A 20,205-nucleotide genomic window follows, 5' to 3' on the forward strand; every position below is an offset into this window, starting at 1 on the left:
TTAATCTATCTGTTGCTGCTTCATCTTACTGTATATATAATTGTACATTCGCTGTAGTCTGTTTAGTTGGACACCTTATTGATGTCCTCTCATTTAGCATCTAAATAGATGCATTGTGTGTACCCAAATGAAAGCTGCTGCTCTTTGAGTCCAAATGGATGTTTCTGTTGCATCCAAATGGATGTTTATTAACTTACGCATCCAAATGGATGTTTGGGTCCTTTGACATCCAAATGGATGTTTCTCTGGCATCCTAATGGATGTCTCTATGTTTAGCATCCTTTTGGATGTTTTGTACGCCGTGTTTTAGTTTAAATGTGCTTCATCATATTATTATGTCATTTTTGCGGATACTTACTGTTTTTTCTTTTATTATTGCAAGATATTGTTTTCCTTCTTTTATATGTCTAACTACTCATTGCTTTTGCGAATATTTATATTTTAGATCCAAACCTTGACCTATGACGTCATTGGAGCACTCTGACCTCGGTCACATTGGCGGTTTTTTTTACTTAATAGTATGGTTATTTAAACAGTGAACTTTGTATGATTTTTAATGGCCTGATGAAGATGCCAGTACGGCATTGAAACGCGTAGCCTCATTATATTAATAAATCTCTATTATTTAATCTCGTATCACTCATCATTACTCATGTATTGATTTGTTAATTGAAGTGCAGCAGCGCCCGTGGAGACTCCTTTTTCTTGCTAACCCAGCATAGACAGTGAATAGACATTCCTTCCAGACAGGACGGGATGTCTATTCACAATCCCTGCACTTCGTTAACGTTTCTGTGGTACTTACAGCAGAGCAAAGCGTAATCTTGCGAGATCACTCTGTAAATGACAGGTTACAGGGAGATTACGCTTTGCTCTGCTGTAAGTACCACAGAAACGTTAACGAAGTGCTGGGTTTTTAAGCTCTTTAAGCTGGCCACACACTAGAAATTTTGGTCAGCCAAAAAGGCTAATATAGAGTATTTTGTACTAACCGTCAGTGACTTTACCTGACAAGAACAAAAGTAACAAATGCTGACCAAAGGCAGATATCGGTGGAAAAGTTCATTTACCCTGTTGGATTTTTGTAATTATTGTCGAGTGCAGTCATTCATGCCAAACGACAGATCTGCATCCCATCAATGGAAACCCAGACCAGGCAACAGATCAAGGCAGAGATTGATTGGTGATATGTTGTACTAACTTATGGCTTTGTTGTCCAAAACGACCATCATCATAGACCAAGCATCAACAATTTGTTCAGAAAACAGCCCTCTGAAATCCCTAATGTATGGCCAGCTTAAGTTTTCTAATAGGATAAAGGGCTTACTGGAGATGGGGTAGGTTCACATTTAACATCTTATTGGGTGCATGGCACACCAAATCCCCATTTATTGTTGCCTATTCACTATGTGGTGTATGTAAGTTATGGCGTCTCCCAGTCTGATTGGCCACCACGTGACCACATCCTTGGCATTTTTGTAATAGCCCTCACTGAGATGTTTACCTTTAAGTATCTTATAGGTTTCCTAATAGGTCTGTCATTATTTTTTTTTACTTGAGACATAATAAGCCTGGTTGTATTACTTTTTTTAAAATGTCTTTCACCTAAATTTACTTTAAGAAAAATATGACATCTCTGACTGAAATGGGGCTTGCAATATTGCACTCCTCCGCTACCCCTTTGGATAAATTTCCACTGGAGGGGAATAGGTTGTGTATAGGTTTCAAAGAAGCAGTTCAGTAATCTGGCGCCAGGCTCATCAGAATATCAGACTTAGTCGTTTTAAGGGTTTTATTGAGATAACACGATTCAAGAACGTACCAGTCCTTTCATCAGATCATCTGATTAAGAAGTCTATAATCCTGATGTGCCTTGCGCCAGATCTCTGACCTTTTGTTTTTGCAACCTAAACACAATTTTCTTTGGCTGACCAGTTCAGTTGTCAAGTTAGAACGTCTATGGATACACAGCCTAAGGGTATCTTCACTTGCCGCAGATTTGTTGCAGAAATTTCTACAACTGAAAATCATTTCCATAAATCCGAATTTGGTTGTTTCTTCAATATGCGTATGGAGTTCTGCAAACCCCATTCAGATGAATGGGAAAGTCTCAGAAATTGCTGCAACAAATCTGCCGTGTGTGAACCCTAATGGTGGCCATATACAATAAATAGCTGTCGGGCAGACTCTTGCTTCGTTGACAGTGACATCTCCCAACCCTTCCATAAAAATGCAAGCTGCGCCATGTCTCAATAATGCACATACCCTCCAATGATACCATACTTTTCACTATTTTATACTTACAAATAAATCAGGTTTTTGTAAAAGTTAAATGATGTGGATAACTTTTTAATTTAGGTGAACCATATGGCTGCCATAGAACCTGCTTTAAAGTGTTTGCTGCCCAGATTACAGTCCTAGGTATGTGATGTTGTCATGAAAATCTTATCCCTGTGAAAATCATACTCCAAATTAAATTTTAGAAGCGGCACTCACCCGAAGTTCTTATGAAAAAAGTTTTCTTTATTGCGATCCTGGTAGGTATCATAGCAGGGAAATGTAGGACTGCACACAATATTTTTATTACAGTTACAAAGACTCAACATGGAGACATTTCACAGCTTTGTTTCTTTATACATTAAAGGGCTATACATGGAATTAAGGCATGTTGTAGAACACATATTGTTCCAAGATGAATCTCATGGTAAAAAGTTTTGTGTTTTCAACACGAGTCATATAATTCACAATGAATGAAGATTGTATTTTAGTTTTAGTCTCAATTCAGCTTCGTAACTCTCTTGATCCAAGGGATAAATCTGGTGACCTTGGTATATACTCCAGGATATTCCTTTCGACCACATCCATAGCCCCAAGAAGTTATTCCTACTATTACCCATTGTCCATTGGCATTTTGGCACATGAGAGGACCTCCACTGTCTCCTTGACAACTATCTACTCGATTATCTTCAGACAAATTTCCGGCACAGATCATCCTATTAGTAAACTTCCCTTTGTAACGAAATATACATTTCTCTTTAGGAAGGATTGGAACTGCACCCTCCAGAAGTGTCTTGGAATAGGAGGTACCTATGACATGAAAGTGACATTATTAGTAAAAGATATATTTAAACTTTTAAAGTGAGTCTGTCACCAGACTGACCCCTTTTGTAAATTATATCTGTTAGACGCTCTGTCCAATTCACATCATTCATACTTTAGCGTTTAAGAAATTACCATATGGAGCCATCAATGTGGCAATTATTTAAAAATCTTAATGGGAAAATTATGAAAATTGGAGCCATATATCTCTGCATGTGCACTACATGGCCAAAAATACACGAGCACTGAATATCGCATACATACTGTATGTGTGTTTTTTAATCATCACTGGATTTTTTGCAGGGATTTGCAAAAAAAAACATCAGCCATAAGATCATTAGTGATGTCATTCGGTCATTGTTGGGCAGTAAATTCTGGCTTGCAATTCATCCCAAAGCTTGTAAATAGAATTGAGGATAGGGCTCTGTATGGGACAGTCAAGTTCTTCCAACCCAAACATCTAAATAACTTGCAGCTGAGTGGAGATTTTGTCTATGGGGATTGCACGGCTGCATACTTGATTTTATGCATCTGTTAACAAAAGGTGTGACTGGGTATCCTCATACTTTGGGTTACGTATTGCATACAATTTACACTAAAGATTTATGCTCACATCACCCTTAGTTTAGGTAGGAGTCTGGATATGCTCAGATAAATACTTAAAGAGGCTCTGTCACCAGATTTTCAAACCCCTATCTCGTATTGCAGCAGATAGGCGCTGCAATGTAGATTACAGTAACGTTTTTTTTTTTTTAAAACGAGCATTTTTGGCCAAGTTATGAGCATTTTTATATTTATGCTGCAGAATCAACTGTCGCCTGGTGCCGATGTGTCCTCGCTCGTCCGACACGATGCAGGACCTGGGGCAGGAAGTGACGTCACAGCGTGATCTCTCGAGAACACGCTGTGTGTCTGAACTGCCAGAAGCTAGGTGTTAACGAAGAGAAGTGGATGATGCTGATTCGTCAGCATCATACACTTCCATTCACAACGCCCAGCTAGTAAAACAAGTAAAAACGCCCAGATGTACACACACAATACACGCCCACTTGGACTTAACTTTAAACACGCCCAGTTGTACTTAAGAAAGGCTCATAACTTGGCCAAAAATGCTCATTTTTGAAAAAGAAAAACGTTACTGTAATCTACATTGCAGCGCCGATCTGCTGCAATACGAGATAGGGGTTTGAAAATCTGGTGACAGAGCCTCTTTTAATCATTTTTTAATCATTAATGTTTTTTAATCATTATTGTCAATATTGTCATTAATGTTTTTTAATCATTATTTATTATTATTATTTTTATATTATTATCATTCTGTAAAAAATGCTTATTCATATTTTTGAACCTACGATCCTTGTTTTGTATCTTTGTCTATACCTCTAATATGAATGAAAAACTGTTTTGTTTTTAAATGAATAATTTTTATACCTCACTGCCGTACCTTGCTTACACAATTGACCTTTGACCTTTGACCTGTAACCTAACCCGGTACTGATTCCTAGGCCAGCTATAAATGCACAGTCATCATGAATAGACCTAACACTTGTACCTAACCTGACGAAGAGGCCGGTACGGCCTTGAAACACATTGTTGTTGTTGTTGTACAAATAAAAGCAATTTCCAGTACAGCTGCACCCTCGGATATTCCATTTTTTATCTCCCTATCTCCTGGATCTACATAGTGGATTTTTACCAATCTTCAAACCGGAATTTGGGCTGCAACTGTCTCTACCTAAGTCTAACTTGGACACGCACCTTGGGATGTTATGCTCCGAGCATAACAACATCAGGTCAGCACAATTGACCACTTTTTTCCTTTTGTTCTCACCTAATACAGGCTCATGCACTATGTGCGCTTTGTTTCCTTTTTCCCTATAGCGTGATCTTTAAAAAACATAACCATTAAACTCTTATTCAAATACTAGGATCTTAAAGTCAGAATTGTTGGTTATTTGGAGCTACACCAAACAATGATCCTGAATAGATATCAGTGTTGCAGCAAACATTAGTAAACTGACCAAAAACTATGTGAATGTAGCAACCGGTCACCAAAAAAGTGGACTTTGACTCTGTTTTGTATATACATTTATAAACTGCTACCATAGTGGTCAATGACTAAATGTAATTCCTGTGTATAACATTCATATATGCTCCATGGATAAGGTAATATATATATATATATATATATATATATATATATATATATATATATATATATATATGATATAACATACAGTAATAAGGTATAGATATAATAATCATACAACAGATAGAAATACCTGTGTCGCCCCATCCAGAAATGAAGCAAAGCTTCTTGTACACAGATGACCCCTTTCTTTCTGGAAGACATATTGGCAGGACGTGATAACTAAATGACATGCAATGATCTTCCTTTCCCTGTAATCTGACCAATGCAATGTCATTGTCATTGCTGCCATTGTGGTACTTCTTATGTACAACAATCTTCTGCACTGGCAGCTCACGCTCAAAATCATCTTCTACTCCAATGTGGTAATCACCGACTCTCAGTGAGTATTTGTGAGCCTTGTCACCAAACCTGGAAACCATATATAAAAATGAACGAAGCATTATATATCATAGTATCATATCTTTACAAATATCTGCAATGGCTGTGCATAATGACTATGTAATCATAGGTAAACAGAAGCTTTGCCATGGTACTAGGGTAGGCCAGATGTAGCAATGCCTGTTGATTTGGGTGGTCCCGGCTGCAAAGTCTTATTGTGCTGCATCACATTATAGCATGAAACATATTGGCAGTGTTAGTATTCTTGGTTTCTTTGTGTAGCATCGTGATTTGGTACTGTTACCACTGTTTGGCACTACCCATCTAATTAAACTATGTAGAAGAAGCATGAGAAGTATGTGTTTGCATTCTACCCAGGGCTGCACACCAGTTTGTCATGACATCAGTAGAGTCCTGGTGCCCTGGCACTCCCAACCCACACATATAAAAGAGATGGAAACATGTGAGCATATCTTTTATTTTTTCAGCTGGCGGATCATTGCTGGTGTGAGGTCTTAGCAGAGTTAGTTACAGTCCAAGCGATGATTGAAGGCCCTATTATGAGATATCATTGATTGGCGCTTGTTTGCTCCAGTCACACGGAGCTATGGATGGGGACGAGCAGTTGTTACTCCGATCACTCGTCCCCATTACGTTATCATGTCGGCAGCGCGTCTCCCTGTTTACACCGGGAGATGAGCTGCCGACAGCGCTAATATTTTACTTTCTTAAAACGATACGACCAGCAGATGATTGAGTGTTTGCTCGTTCATCCGCTGATCGCTGCCCTGTTTACACAGGGCAATTATCGGCAACGAGCATTCTTTAGCACAAAGCCCACTTGTTTCTCTCGCAAAGTTTTAATGCATCCTACAAATGATGCAATACCTTCCTATTTGCATTGCACCATTTTTTTTATGACAACACCCAAAAATATTATGCAAACTGGACAGTTGGGCTGCTTCCTAACTTTTCAGACATTATAGCCTTGGTCTTTTTTTTTTTAGTAGGACTTCATCACATTTCTCTAAGCTCAGACACCATTCCTAAGGACATGAGTCCACTTTTTGCTGCCCCGAGTACATACCTACTTTGCGTGCATAATAAATACAGGCACAACTCTCTAACCTCTTAAAACAGTGAGCAGCTGTTAGAGCCCAGCAACTGCTAATAAGTGTAGCTCCACATAGTAGACGTGTTTCTTTGCGGAATCCCTTGAGCCGCAGCGATGCCTGCCACGGCCAGCCACCCCTGCAGGAAGAAATGGTAAAATAATTAAATATAATCACTTTTATGGTTCATTATAAGTTTATTTAAGAATTGTTCAAAGCAGACACATTAAAGTAATGAGTACAAGATGAACATCAATGTAAAACAAGGCAATGTTGTACAAAAAATACAACGGTAAATAAAGTTTTGCACCAAATTTGAATATCTAAGTTCCTTTCTTGTATGAGAACATTATACAGAAACTATCATTCTGAACGCCTCATGGACACAGCCGTGCCCGTAATCACGGCCCACGATTGCGAGCACGGCCGGCCACGGGATGCATTTTTGGGCCGTGCTCCCATACAAAGTATGGGAGCATGGCTAATACAAATCGAAAAGTAGGACATGCTCCATAATTTTCGGCACAGTTCTACGGCACGGACACCTATCCGTAGCAATACGGTAAGTTGTGCGCGGCCAATAGAACTGGGTGGGTCCGTAATTAAGAACCGTATTATGGTACGCAATTACGGAGATTTTTTACGGTCGTGTGCATGGGACCTTACAGAACACTTAAAGAAAATACCAAACACGAAACATAGGGGAATAAGGGGAGGAGGAATAGGAATAGGTAATGGATAAAAAAGGAACGGAGTGGACAGCAGAAATGGTAATATCGATAAACTCAGGATTTTCTAAATCCCGAGCACATTAAATTAAGGTAACAGAAGAGTTAAATTTCCATTATCCAGGAATGGATCCTAAAATAGCTCCTGAAAGAGAACAAGGGGAGCCAGGTGAGCTGAAAGGAATAGGTATCTGGGTATCTGAGTCAGCTGATTGATCTCCGGTAGGTGGTGCGAGAGATCTCCAAAGTCTAGGAATTATTTAACTCATTGCCATAAGAAAGTGTCTAAGCAATTCCTTCCGAATGGATGAGAAATACATCGCTTTGTAATTATATTGTATCTTTCATTAGACGTCATATAAAAAAAAAAATATTACTACTACTAATACTATAATTTTTAGAGGAGGCATTGGACTATAAAACACATCCCATGTTTGTCATATTCTCTAGGCCGCAAGACTCATGATTGCCCGTAAATGGAAATGCGCTGACGCAATCTCAGAGGCGGAACTATTAAACCAGATTAATTTCTCGTACCAGATGGAAAAAGCCTGGGCTATTAGAGCACATGCTTTAGATAGATTTAATCTTCAGTGGCATTATTGGACGTTGTATAAGAACAATAGCTCTACCCATATAGCCTCTCTCCACTGCCCACAATCCTCCTCTAGTATTTATAGCTCATACCCGGTTCGGGTATTGTCTTTATTTAAAGCTCCCCACGAAACTTTGGTTAAGTCATCATTTTCATTTGTATGCTTGTAATATGACTTTAAGGACAATAATTACTGACACCGGGATTATATTCGTTTTGTCTTTACTGAACATGCAGAAAATATGACAACAGTCAAAAACTTGAGCTCTAGGCAAAATATAACTGGTGCTCGGTGAACAATACAGTCTCTGCTTTTATCCGGCACTTCAATATAACACAGTCTCTTATAATCCGTAATGATTAAAATATGTTCTCTTTATCCGGTGCCTTAGGATAATAAAGTCTCTTAGCTTCCAGGTTTAGTGTAATGTGATCTTTGAGGTCCGGCAATGTAATACAATGCACTCTCTGATGATCCGGCACTTAATGGCTCTATGTTACCTTATGCTCAAAATGGCGTCTTCAGCTTCTTGCTCTAAACACTCTCTTCTTAACTCAGCCGGATCTCCTTAACTTGGAACTCCAGAAAATGCGTGTCTGATACTTCACATTACTTATGCTCTGCTGCTGGCCAGAATGCTCTTTATCTTTTACAGTTATCTGAGTCACAATGTCTTCCTTACTTGCTACAGCTCTCTCAGTCCAGTCTCTGTCTCTTCCTGTCCAGTGCTTCTCAGACCTCTCTCCAGACACTTCCTCACTAGACCTCTCTTGAATATCACTCCACACACAAAACACTGTCGATGTACTAACCTCACAGCGCCCTCTAGTGGCCGGCCACAACCTCCCATTTCTCAATGCCATACAATCCTTTTGCTGGGTTACATCTTTTCCCCCAGGTTTATCAGTTGCCGTCCCGGCAACTTGCTGTGGCGTCACAAATCCTTCAAACCTAGAAGGAAGTCTTCCAAAATTGGATCGCTGAGAATGACGTACCTGTGACAACTCTTCTTCCACAGGAGTAACATTCTCTTCTTGTACTTCACTGGTACTTTCTTGTCTCTCTGGTACTTGAACCGGCGGACTCCACCAACCTTCATCTATGGGAACGGGTGTTGCAACAGGAGGATCTCTAGTGTTTGCTTCTGGTTCACGACTTATAAATGTGCAGGGTCTCAGCATATTTCTGTGTACGGTTTTCAAAGGGCCACTACTACCCTCCGGCTTGATCACAAATACAGGAATATATGGATTGGGCTGACGCACCACCTCATACGCCAAGGTTTCCCACTTCCATTGCAGCTTTCCTGCTCTTCTTGCACCCTGGTTTCGCACGATTACTCTATCACCCACTTGCAAAGGTAGTTCCTTCAATTTCTGATTTACTGTAAGATCATGAGGCCCCAGTCTCTGCGCCACTAAATTATACATTTCTTGTACCTTGCGTCGATGACCCCACATCCAGGTCTGCGGAATCCACTCTTCTTGTTCTTCCGGGATAGGCATCATTAAATTTAGGGGACATCGTCCATTTCTTCCGAACATTAACAGAAAAGGAGAATATCCAGTAGTGGCATGTACAGTGTTATTATAGATCCAGATTAATTCTGCAATGTAGTCAGGCCATCTCTCTTTTTTTTGTTTCTCCAGTGTTCGCAACAACTGCAATATGGTCCGATTCATCCTTTCACAGGCCCCGTTCCCCTGAGGGTGATACGGGGTCGTGCGGGTCTTTTTAATCTGGTACAATCTGCATAATTCTTCTATTACTCGCCCCTCAAAACAAGCTCCTTGATCAGAGTGAAGCTGTGAAGGACATCCATAGGGTAAGATGAAATGAGTCCACAATCCCTGTGCCGCAGATTCAGCCGTTTGATCTCTGGTAGGTACGGCCACTGTGAATTTGGTGAAGTGGTCTATCACAACCAATAAATATCTGTACCCTTGTAAAGACTCATCTACTGTCAAATAGTCCATCATGACCAACTGTAATGGATAATGCGTCTGTATATGCCCCACCGGAGCTTGTTGTTCAGCCGCTCTGGCCAGGGTGCAATTTCTACAGTTCTGACACACTTTCTGTGCCACTGCAAACAGCAAAGGATGATAGTAGAATTGTTGCAACCAACGGAAAGTCTTTTCAGGACCATAATGCCCCTTTTTCTCATGCATCCACTTAACCGTACTTTCTAACTCTCGCTCCGGCAACACAGCTTGCCAGACGGGTCCTTCCATGGTCGGTAGGAATACTCGGCTGTACAATATCCCTTGTTTTACTGCCAATCTATCTCGTTGGCGATATATTCTCTGTCCCACTCCAGACAATCGCAATCGCTCTCGTTGATTGGGTCGGTATCTCTCTAGCACCCATCTTCTTACAGTCCGAATTTGAATATCTTGCAACTGCTGTTTCTTCCATTCTTCAGCAGTCCATTGATCGATGGTTTCTCTTATGGGCTCCACAGTATGCACCGGAGCACTTTGAATATTCTCACCTGGCATCTGATCATGTACTTCATTGGCAAGGAAATTAGGAGTCTCTGTTTCCTCTAACTCCTCTTCAGTCAGTCCTTCAGGCAAATCTACTGGATTACGGGACAGGGCATCTGCATTCCCATTAGCTCGTCCTGGGCGGTACTTCACAGTAAATTTAAATTTGCTAAGTCGTGCTCGCCAACGTTGCTCCATAGCACCCAATTTGGCCGAGTCTAAATGAACCAATGGATTATTGTCAGTCCATAACACACACTCTGCGCCCAGCAAGATATCTGCAAATCGCTCGGTAACCGCCCATACGACTGCCAAAAGTTCCAACCGGAATGAGCTATAGTTGTCCGGATTCTTTTCCCCATCTCTCAGCGTCCGACTGGCATAAGCAATGACACGTTCCCGTCCATTCTGCACTTGAGAAAGAACAGCTCCTAATCCTTTTAAACTTCCATCGGTACACAAAACAAATGGTAGAGAGTAATCTGCATACGCCAAGACAGGAGCACCAGTTAGTCGTCTTTTTAACTCTTGGAAGGCTTGTTCAGCCTCTATTCCCCAAGTGATACTTCTCTTATGATCGACTCCCGGTTTGGTTCCATTCAGTAACACATATAGGGGAGCAGCCACCTTAGCAAAATTCTGTATGAACCGTCTGTAATATCCAATCAGTCCTAGGAAACTTCTAAGCTCTGTTACTGTCTTTGGTACCGGCCATTGTTGCACGGCTCGTACTTTGGCATCCATTGGTTGTACACCGTCTCTAGTAACCACGTGTCCCAGGTACTCAATTCTTTCTTTAAACAAGTGACATTTGCCCGGTTTTAGTTTTAGACCATGTTCTTCGATACGCGTAAGTACCACTTTCAATCTTTCCAAATGTTCTGTGAAAGTGGCTGAGAAGATAATGATGTCATCTAGGTAGATGAGCAAACATTCAAAGTTTAAATCTCCCAAACAAACTTCCATCAAGCGCTGAAATGTAGCTGGTGCATTGGTTAGACCGAACGGCATTCTCAAAAATTCGTATAACCCCATAGGGGTGATGAATGCAGTCTTTTCTCGATCTTCTTCTGCAACTGGTACTTGCCAGTACCCACTGGCCAAATCCAGGGTAGAGAAGTATTTGGCCTTACCCAAAGCCAGCAAAGAGTCTTCTATTCGTGGTAAAGGGTATGCATCTCTGACGGTGCAGGCATTCAATCGCCGGTAATCTACACAGAACCGCAAGCTTCCATCTTTCTTCTTTACTAATACTATGGGAGAAGCCCATGGACTTTTACTGGGTCGGATAACATGACTGTCTAGCATGCGTTTTAGCAACACTTTGGCTTCTTGATAAAAAGCGGGCGGAATGGTACGGTATCGTTCTCGTACCGGGTGAGCATTTCCCGTATGTATTTCATGTTCTAAAGTTGTTGTCAACCCAAAGTCTGCTTCATTCTTGGAAAAAGCCTTGGAGTGCTCTCCTAACACTCCCGCCACTTCATCTATTTGTCTGGTAGTCAAATCCGTTCCTTCTAAAGGTATTTGCTCCAGTAATCGCCTCCCAATGGTGTCATTAGCTTGAGTGGTGGCTCGACACACTGTAACCACAGCTACACTTTCACAAGGATAACTCACTTGCCAATCTGAACGGCTTTCCACCTGTTCCTCCCTCACCGGAAACACTTCAGCTACTAGTTCCCGGGGAAATAAGGTTACATTTTGTTTCGTGATATTAACCACTCGTAATAATACTTGTCCAGCCTGTACCTTGCATATCGACCGGGCCACGGCTACTCCTTCTTTCTGCAGAGCTGATTCAATTAACACAGTGGTGCCCTTTAACACTTTATTAGTACCCACCGGCAAGGGTAACAACATTTCATGGCCTGCTGGTACTTGTATACTTCGAGAGGCTGGTATTTTAACCAGTCCTACCCTTCCAGGCCAATTTAACAGTTCTCCATTAATGCGACAATGTTTTAAAGTGCGCTGTAAAGCCATTTGAGAAGGTCGTTGAGTGGGTATTTGTTTCCAGTATTTTGGGCCCAGCTCTTGTGACATTACTCCATCTAAGTCCCGCAATATATTCATTCCTAGAATCACGGGAATTTCAGAGTCCATAGCTTTTTCTACTCTGATAACCCCCTTTTTGTTCAAATCACGATTCCATATTGAAATGTCCATTTGTATAACTCCCAGGATAGGGATAGGTAAACTATTAGCTGCCTTGAGTCTTATCCAAGTGTCACTCTTCTCACATAACAAGGAAGGGAAATAAGTTTCAAACACAACTTTATCCATAGTGGTCACTTGAGATCCAGTATCGATTAAACATGACAACTCAACGCCATTGAATTTTGCTACGACGACGGGACATTCCCCCACTATATCTGTAGCATCTAACGCAGGGCATGTATCCGTGGACTCCCCTGTAGTTTGCCCCTCAACTACAGGTCGTTCTAGTTTAAATTCCTGCGATTGCTCTGATAGTGAGAACGCATGCAATTTCTAGCAATGTGTCCTGCTCGGCCACAATTATAGCAGATGGTAGGGTCTGGAGCATTCCTACCTTGATTCCTCCTATCTGCAAACGACTGTCTCTCTTGTGAGTATCGAACTGGAGTTCCAGGGTCAGGCTTATTAGTAATAGCGGCTTTCAACTCTCTCATGGCACCTTCCAATGACTCCATCCTTGCCTCCATGTCGGGGTTCTTCTTGGTTACAATTTCTGCTTGCCTGACCACCGTATCAGTGCTGGCCGATTCCTCTTTTTCCAATGCGATAGCTTCCGTCAATAATTGATGAATCGTCATATCTGGTTCTTTCTTTAACTTTTCCTTCAGAGTTCTCCTTAACGGTGGATTCTTGAGACCTATTACAAACTGATCCCGCAATACTACGTGTACATTGGTAAAGGACCCGGCTGATTGTTCTTCTTTACGTTGCAACATTGCCATTATTTCCTGTAATCCATTTGCAAACTGCGCCAGTGTCTCTTCTTCTTTCTGCTGGCGGGCAAAGAATCGCTTCCTTATCATGCCCTCAGAGGACGTATCCCCATACACATCATCTAATAGCTGCCGAATTTGTTCGAAGGTTTGTCGGTGTCGTGCTGGCTGTAACAAAACGGTTTTCCTAGCTTCTCCTTCTAAGGTACTTAGCGCCAATTCTACTTTTAAATGTGGAGCGACATTACAGAGCCGTGCCGCTCCTTCCAGCCGTTCACTCCAATCTTCCAACAATAGATCAGATCCATTAAACTTTGGCAAATGATTTAAGAGGGCTCCCACCGGTATCATTGGATGGGTCACACTGGATGATAATGTTGTCTCGTCCATTGTATCTGCATCCATCCTGCCGACTACGCCAAGTTGTAATATGACTTTAAGGACAATAATTACTGACACCGGGATTATATTCGTTTTGTCTTTACTGAACATGCAGAAAATATGACAACAGTCAAAAACTTGAGCTCTAGGCAAAATATAACTGGTGCTCGGTGAACAATACAGTCTCTGCTTTTATCCGGCACTTCAATATAACACAGTCTCTTATAATCCGTAATGATTAAAATATGTTCTCTTTATCCGGTGCCTTAGGATAATAAAGTCTCTTAGCTTCCAGGTTTAGTGTAATGTGATCTTTGAGGTCCGGCAATGTAATACAATGCACTCTCTGATGATCCGGCACTTAATGGCTCTATGTTACCTTATGCTCAAAATGGCGTCTTCAGCTTCTTGCTCTAAACACTCTCTTCTTAACTCAGCCGGATCTCCTTAACTTGGAACTCCAGAAAATGCGTGTCTGATACTTCACATTACTTATGCTCTGCTGCTGGCCAGAATGCTCTTTATCTTTTACAGTTATCTGAGTCACAATGTCTTCCTTACTTGCTACAGCTCTCTCAGTCCAGTCTCTGTCTCTTCCTGTCCAGTGCTTCTCAGACCTCTCTCCAGACACTTCCTCACTAGACCTCTCTTGAATATCACTCCACACACAAAACACTGTCGATGTACTAACCTCACAGCGCCCTCTAGTGGCCGGCCACAACCTCCCATTTCTCAATGCCATACAATCCTTTTGCTGGGTTACATGCTATTTATATTGGATTATAACTGTCTACTGTTGTAACATATATCTGCAGTCTTTAATTGCAAATTTCATTGTAATTTTACTTTTCTTTATTTCTTTATTTCATGAATGCTCCATGTTGGAGTACATTGTGCATTTCCTATTTCTCAAAACTTAATAAAAAGTTTATTGATACAAAACAACAACACATCCATGTTTAAAAAACAGGAAAAACTATTTTAGTCTAGTTTTGGAATTCTATGTTGATTAACGGTAGTGGAGGGATCGCTGCCAGCTTCCCTGATGGTCTAGGCTGGTGGATGGCTTAACGTCTCTTATAATCTACATTGCTCTAATTATCTTGTGCCAATTCTGATTCACCAGATGTCATCCAGAGATACATTGACAATAATGCAGGCTTTTGTGCCAACATCTCCCAGCAACCCCTGCTAGTACAGTATCTGTACATAACATGCTCTGCTTTATCTGTACAGAACATGTTCTGATAAAAATAACCCCCACAGATTGCAGGTCATCCAGGAAGTTCAGTTATTTCACCTATTAAACCAGCAATACCTGGTGGAAGTGGGTGAAATATTTTTTTTTCTGTAATCTATAATTATCTTCTAAGTAGCTCAGTAGCTTTAGTATTCCATTATTTAGTGTTCCCGTGCCGTATGCTAATGAGAATAAAAAGATCATATCTTCATCCCTCAAGCCTTTCATTGTTTAACCCGCTTCCTTACTTTTGATTGACAGCTCCTCGCCTTCCCCCAGCATACACAAAATCTCATGCTTGCACATCGATGTCCTGATCTGGTGCGTGCGCACAACAGGACACCATAGTGGCGCATGCGAAGTAACTAGATTTGAGGCCCGGAAGAAGCAGGGAATGGATGTCTGGCCACACATGACGCGTGCATGCGCGCTATCTTAGATGAGATTTTGGCATTCAGGGCGCGCCTGTTTTCGGCAGTGGTCGGGCATAGGAAGAGGAACGAAGGAGACTGACTAATTATTACCATAAAAGTGCAAAATGTTTGCAGACCGTTATTTACAGTCGGAGGAGTTTAGAAGAGGGGATAACGGCAATAAACTTTTGTACATCAGCGGCCAGCGAAGGGTGAGCAGAGTTCAATAGGTGAAATGCTGGTGACAGGTTCCCTTTAAGGCTTTGTTCATGCTAGCAGGATTTGCCGTAAATGTTGGCCATCTAAAAAAATACCTTTATGCCGGGTAAAAAGATCACTATTCAGAAATTATAAAGTGTGGAAAAATTATAGATTAGTGTCACGCTTACTTTTTTAACTTTTCTAAATGGAACGCATAACAGATGCTTTCGGTTTTCATCCCTCTCTCCATTGATATCAATTTTAAAAACAACAGAGCATCAGGTATAGTAGGGAATATTTTACTGCTCCCCCAAAAAAAACACATTTTTAACAGAACGGAGGCTACTTGATGCTAATTGACGACATTTGCCATCAGGAAAATACCATCTATGTGGCTTATTCAAGGGTTATTTCTATCACAGAAAGTGCTGGAATCACTTTCTAAATGGTGGAGGTCCAGTATCTGGTATCCCCCACTGATCCTGAGAATGAAGGGGCCACAGTGCTGGTTTAGCACTGACAGTGCCACTCTCGGCCACCTGCTGTGAAAGGAACGGCAATTCTGCTCCATTCAAGTTAATGGGGCCGTGCTGCAGTTCCCTGCACAGAACAAAACAAAGGTGAGTGTGAAAGAGACAATAGTGGGTGAATACTGTGAGGAGGTTGAAACCTTGTTGGTGGAACTAGAAAGGGAGGTAAACACTGAAAAAATTACTTTTGGTGTAATCTATAGACCAGCCTATATAACTGAGGAGATGGAAGGTCAGCTATATAAAGAGATGGAGCAGGCTGCACAGGCTGGTACTGTAGTGATAATGGGAGATTTTAATTTCCGGGATATTAATTGGTGTCATGGTTCGGCTTCAACTGCAAAGGGGAGACATTTCCTCAACCTGGGACCATTCAGAGTAGGAATCATTGACCACAACTCTCTGGATACGGTCCTTGAGCCAATTCTCAATCCAATTATAAACTATATTTTCTAAACCTATAGTCCTTAATTTACCCATTAGACGTCTATGAGGGACAGTGTCAAATGCCTTTGCAAAGTCCAAAAACACTAAATGCACAGCGGCCCCTCTGTCTAGGCTTCTGCTCACCTCTTCATAAAAACAGATTAGGTTAGTTTGACAACTTCTGTCCTTAGTAAAACCGTGCTGGCTGTCACTTATAATGCTATTTTTTGTCACATAATCCTGTATATAGTCCCTCAATAGCCCCTCAAACATTTTCCCCACGATGGATGTTAAGCTTACTGGTCTATAACTACCCGGGGAAGACCTAGAGTCCTTTTTGAAAATACAGATGATTTTTTTGTGCCCGTAATATGGACGCAACACCCAGACCTCCTGCGGTATATCAGAAATGGAGTTAGAGCATAGTACAAGCCTATGGAGCTTTAACTCCAATCCTGATCTACCGCGGGAGGTCCCAGTCCTTGTATTACGCCTCTCTGTGCATCAGCGCCCCAAATGAGGCGGCTTTGTAAATCTGATAATCAGGAGCTGTATTAGTTTTCTTTAAATAGCAATCCACAGTGTGTACACAGTATATAATTTATGGACAAATAAATTAGTGTATTCTAAAGACATTGCCTCCAGGCTGTAAAAGAAAAATAGCATAACAGTTTAGGAAAAAATAACAAGTAAATGTCACCACAGCAATTCGAGATTTTATCTAATTGTAATAATGTGATGAATTAAAATACATTGTAACATGCATCACCAAATGGAGAGAATACAAGTAACCAATTATTATATTATCCAACCATAGCATCGTCTTACAATGTACTGAGTCTTCATTTTGACCATGTTTAGTATGAAATGAAAGCTATTTATTCCATGTACAGAAGTGCTGTAAGAATTACATAAACACATACAGATGTTTTAGACACAGTCTTTTTGGCAACTGTCAAGCCTTTCAAGGGGGTGGAAAGACTCTCGTCGAAAATAAAAGGGCACCTATTTTACACAGGGGGTTACATTTAATACCTCATGGATTTGGTTCCACCGACAATTCTCTTCTTTCTTCTGGACACTAGACTTGTGCCACACATGGCAGATACAGCATCTAGTCAAGATTCAAGACACGTATAATTAATTAATACACATGTAAACGTCATAGCATATTCTTTTAATCTAAGTTTCTAAAATAGCTCTTTAGTTATGATATAACAGAACTGAAGGGAGAAAACAGACCGTAATCTAGGCCATGTCAATTTACAGAGGTTTTCCTGCTCTGCCAATAATTTTTTGTTGAAGGTTTCTCCAATGATAAGATGATTATGATGTGCCCAGTTGTCGGGACCACCAGCGATCAGCTGTAAACTGTGGGGTAACCCAGCAGAACGTGTTCCATTTTCCTGCACTATCACCACAAAACAAATAAAGCATTATATGGAGCCTATTAAATTAAAGGGATATCTGTATGTGCCAGGTCTTCCAGAGAAAGAAATGTTCTGTGCTGCGGCTCATTGATCGAGGTCCCAAATAAAAGACTTAACTCAGAATGGGTTTTCCAAACCAGACAACCCCTTTAACTAATTTGAACATCATGTCGCCTTGTATAGAATACAACATAGGGCATCAAAACTAGTCGTCAATTCTTGTACAATCATAAAGCACAGTAATTAATACAGTAAAGTATTTTTACTAGTTTGTCTGGCTAACTGTCGAACTGACACTCACTTTTCTGAGACAGATTTTCTCAAACATGTTGTCACTTCCCTTCCCCCACTCTATTTGCAAAATCAAGCAACATGCAGTATTTAGCAGCATGATGGGAGTAGGGAAAAGAAAGAAAGAAAAAAATGGAGCTAAATTTAGGATTTTCTTTTATTTTACTTGGTGTTACTTATGACTGGAATTACTATTAAAATATACCTAAGGATATTTGGAGACGTTTTCAGATTTTGGAGACAAAGCCTATATGGTCGGTTCATGATAACTGCCCATATCAGTGGGTTTCCTCTGGGTCCTCCGGAATCCTCCTACACTACAAAAAAATACTAATAGATCCATCCATCCATTGTTTCCATGAAATCAGCCTACTCTCCCCATATAGCACACAAGCCTAAAATTGACATTCCATTTTTATATTTTGAAACTCTCTCATTAAACCACCATGAGTTATTATACTAAGGGATTAAGCTAACAATAGCTGTAACTGGGTTATTCACTACTTTATATCATCAGCACATGACAGGGTGTCACACAACATTACGGAGATCCACAGTCTATTCTCTTTGTTTCTCTGTCCGCTGTAATGCAACCAATGAAAGGGATGGAATGTGATCTCACAACTATTGGTGCCTCATTTTTTCTTCATTGAGCATGGTGCCAACCAAAGCTTCTATTTGGGGTGTCAAATATATGTTATGGGACAAAGTGCATATATCCGACTTATTCACATTAGCCATATTTATGTTTATTAGCCCCATTATTTACATATGTAGCAGCTAAATTGGGTATTTTCTCCAATTACTCTGCCATGATTAACCAGGAAAAAACAGATCACCTCATATTGTCAATTCCCAATGGTTTCTTAAAGAAACGCGTGGTAGCTGGGTTTACCACAATAAAAATGTGTAAATAGTTGGAATGTGTGAAGCCGCAAAGGCTGACTTCAATGTTCAATCCCAAAAGAATATTTCTCATGGCAAATGTTGCTTCAGAGGTTGCCTTAGTTACATATTCATTAAAAGGGTTTCTAAACCCGCTTCAAATTGTCCACCCCCCTCTCAGTAGGAGAATGTTCGGAGTCACTGCAAAGGGTCATCACTACATGCACAATTCAATGTTTTGACAGGCTGCATCTTAGAAATGTTTGGGATCCCAGGGAAACATCTCTATAGCATTGTTAATCAAGGGAGAAGAAGGAGAGGACAATTATCTGAAGGAGTTGGAGGTTACATTTTTATTCTAATATTTAGGACTATATTGGCATTACCAAGTAATTCATACATGAGTTTTAAGATGTGAAAAAAAAATCTTACGCGTATTAACATCTTAACATAGACTAGCTAAATGAAACAGCAATGTGCCAATTTAATTATGTTGTCCAAGATACATTGTGACCTTCATATGATTATTGAATATCTCATCTTTAAATCGCTTTGTAAGGGGTACTCAAGTACTTTTAGTGACGGTCCATTTACATGCGTTTTCCGTCAGGTGAGGGACCGAGCCGAACATCAATAGCAAGGCTATGTTCACACAGGTCAGATTTGCCTTTGGAAAATCCGACCTGTGGATCCGTGGCAGAATTACAAGGCTTATTTGCCACCTGTAGATAGTGCCCCACACTGCCCCCTGTAGACAATGCCACACACTGTTCCCTGTAGATAGTGCCATACATTGCCCCCTGTAGACAATGGCACACAGTGCTCAAACTTGATAGTGCTACACAGTGCCCCCTGTAGTGTCACACAGTGCACCCCTGTAAATAGTGCCACGAAATGCCACTTGTAGATAGTGCCACACAG

At 40.7% G+C, this 20,205-nt stretch overlaps 1 protein-coding gene across 1 annotated transcript in view; it reads right to left on the bottom strand.

Moving 5' to 3' along the window:
• Positions 1 to 2,527: 2,527 nt before the first annotated feature.
• Positions 2,528 to 20,205, bottom strand: part of LOC142663903 (neurotrypsin-like) — a 59,097-nt gene continuing 41,419 nt past the window's right edge. Inside the window, exons 12-15 of the mRNA XM_075842740.1 lie at positions 17,714 to 17,792; positions 6,758 to 6,880; positions 5,382 to 5,659; positions 2,528 to 3,087 (exon numbers count right to left, since the gene is read on the bottom strand). Coding sequence (XP_075698855.1) covers positions 2,777 to 3,087; positions 5,382 to 5,659; positions 6,758 to 6,880; positions 17,714 to 17,792 — 791 coding nt within the window. The 3' untranslated portion in view covers positions 2,528 to 2,776. The remainder of the gene's footprint in view (positions 3,088 to 5,381; positions 5,660 to 6,757; positions 6,881 to 17,713; positions 17,793 to 20,205) is intronic.

The sequence above is a fragment of the Rhinoderma darwinii genome, chromosome 11 (assembly GCF_050947455.1).
Source record: "Rhinoderma darwinii isolate aRhiDar2 chromosome 11, aRhiDar2.hap1, whole genome shotgun sequence".
In the NCBI taxonomy this organism is placed as follows: domain Eukaryota; kingdom Metazoa; phylum Chordata; class Amphibia; order Anura; family Rhinodermatidae; genus Rhinoderma; species Rhinoderma darwinii.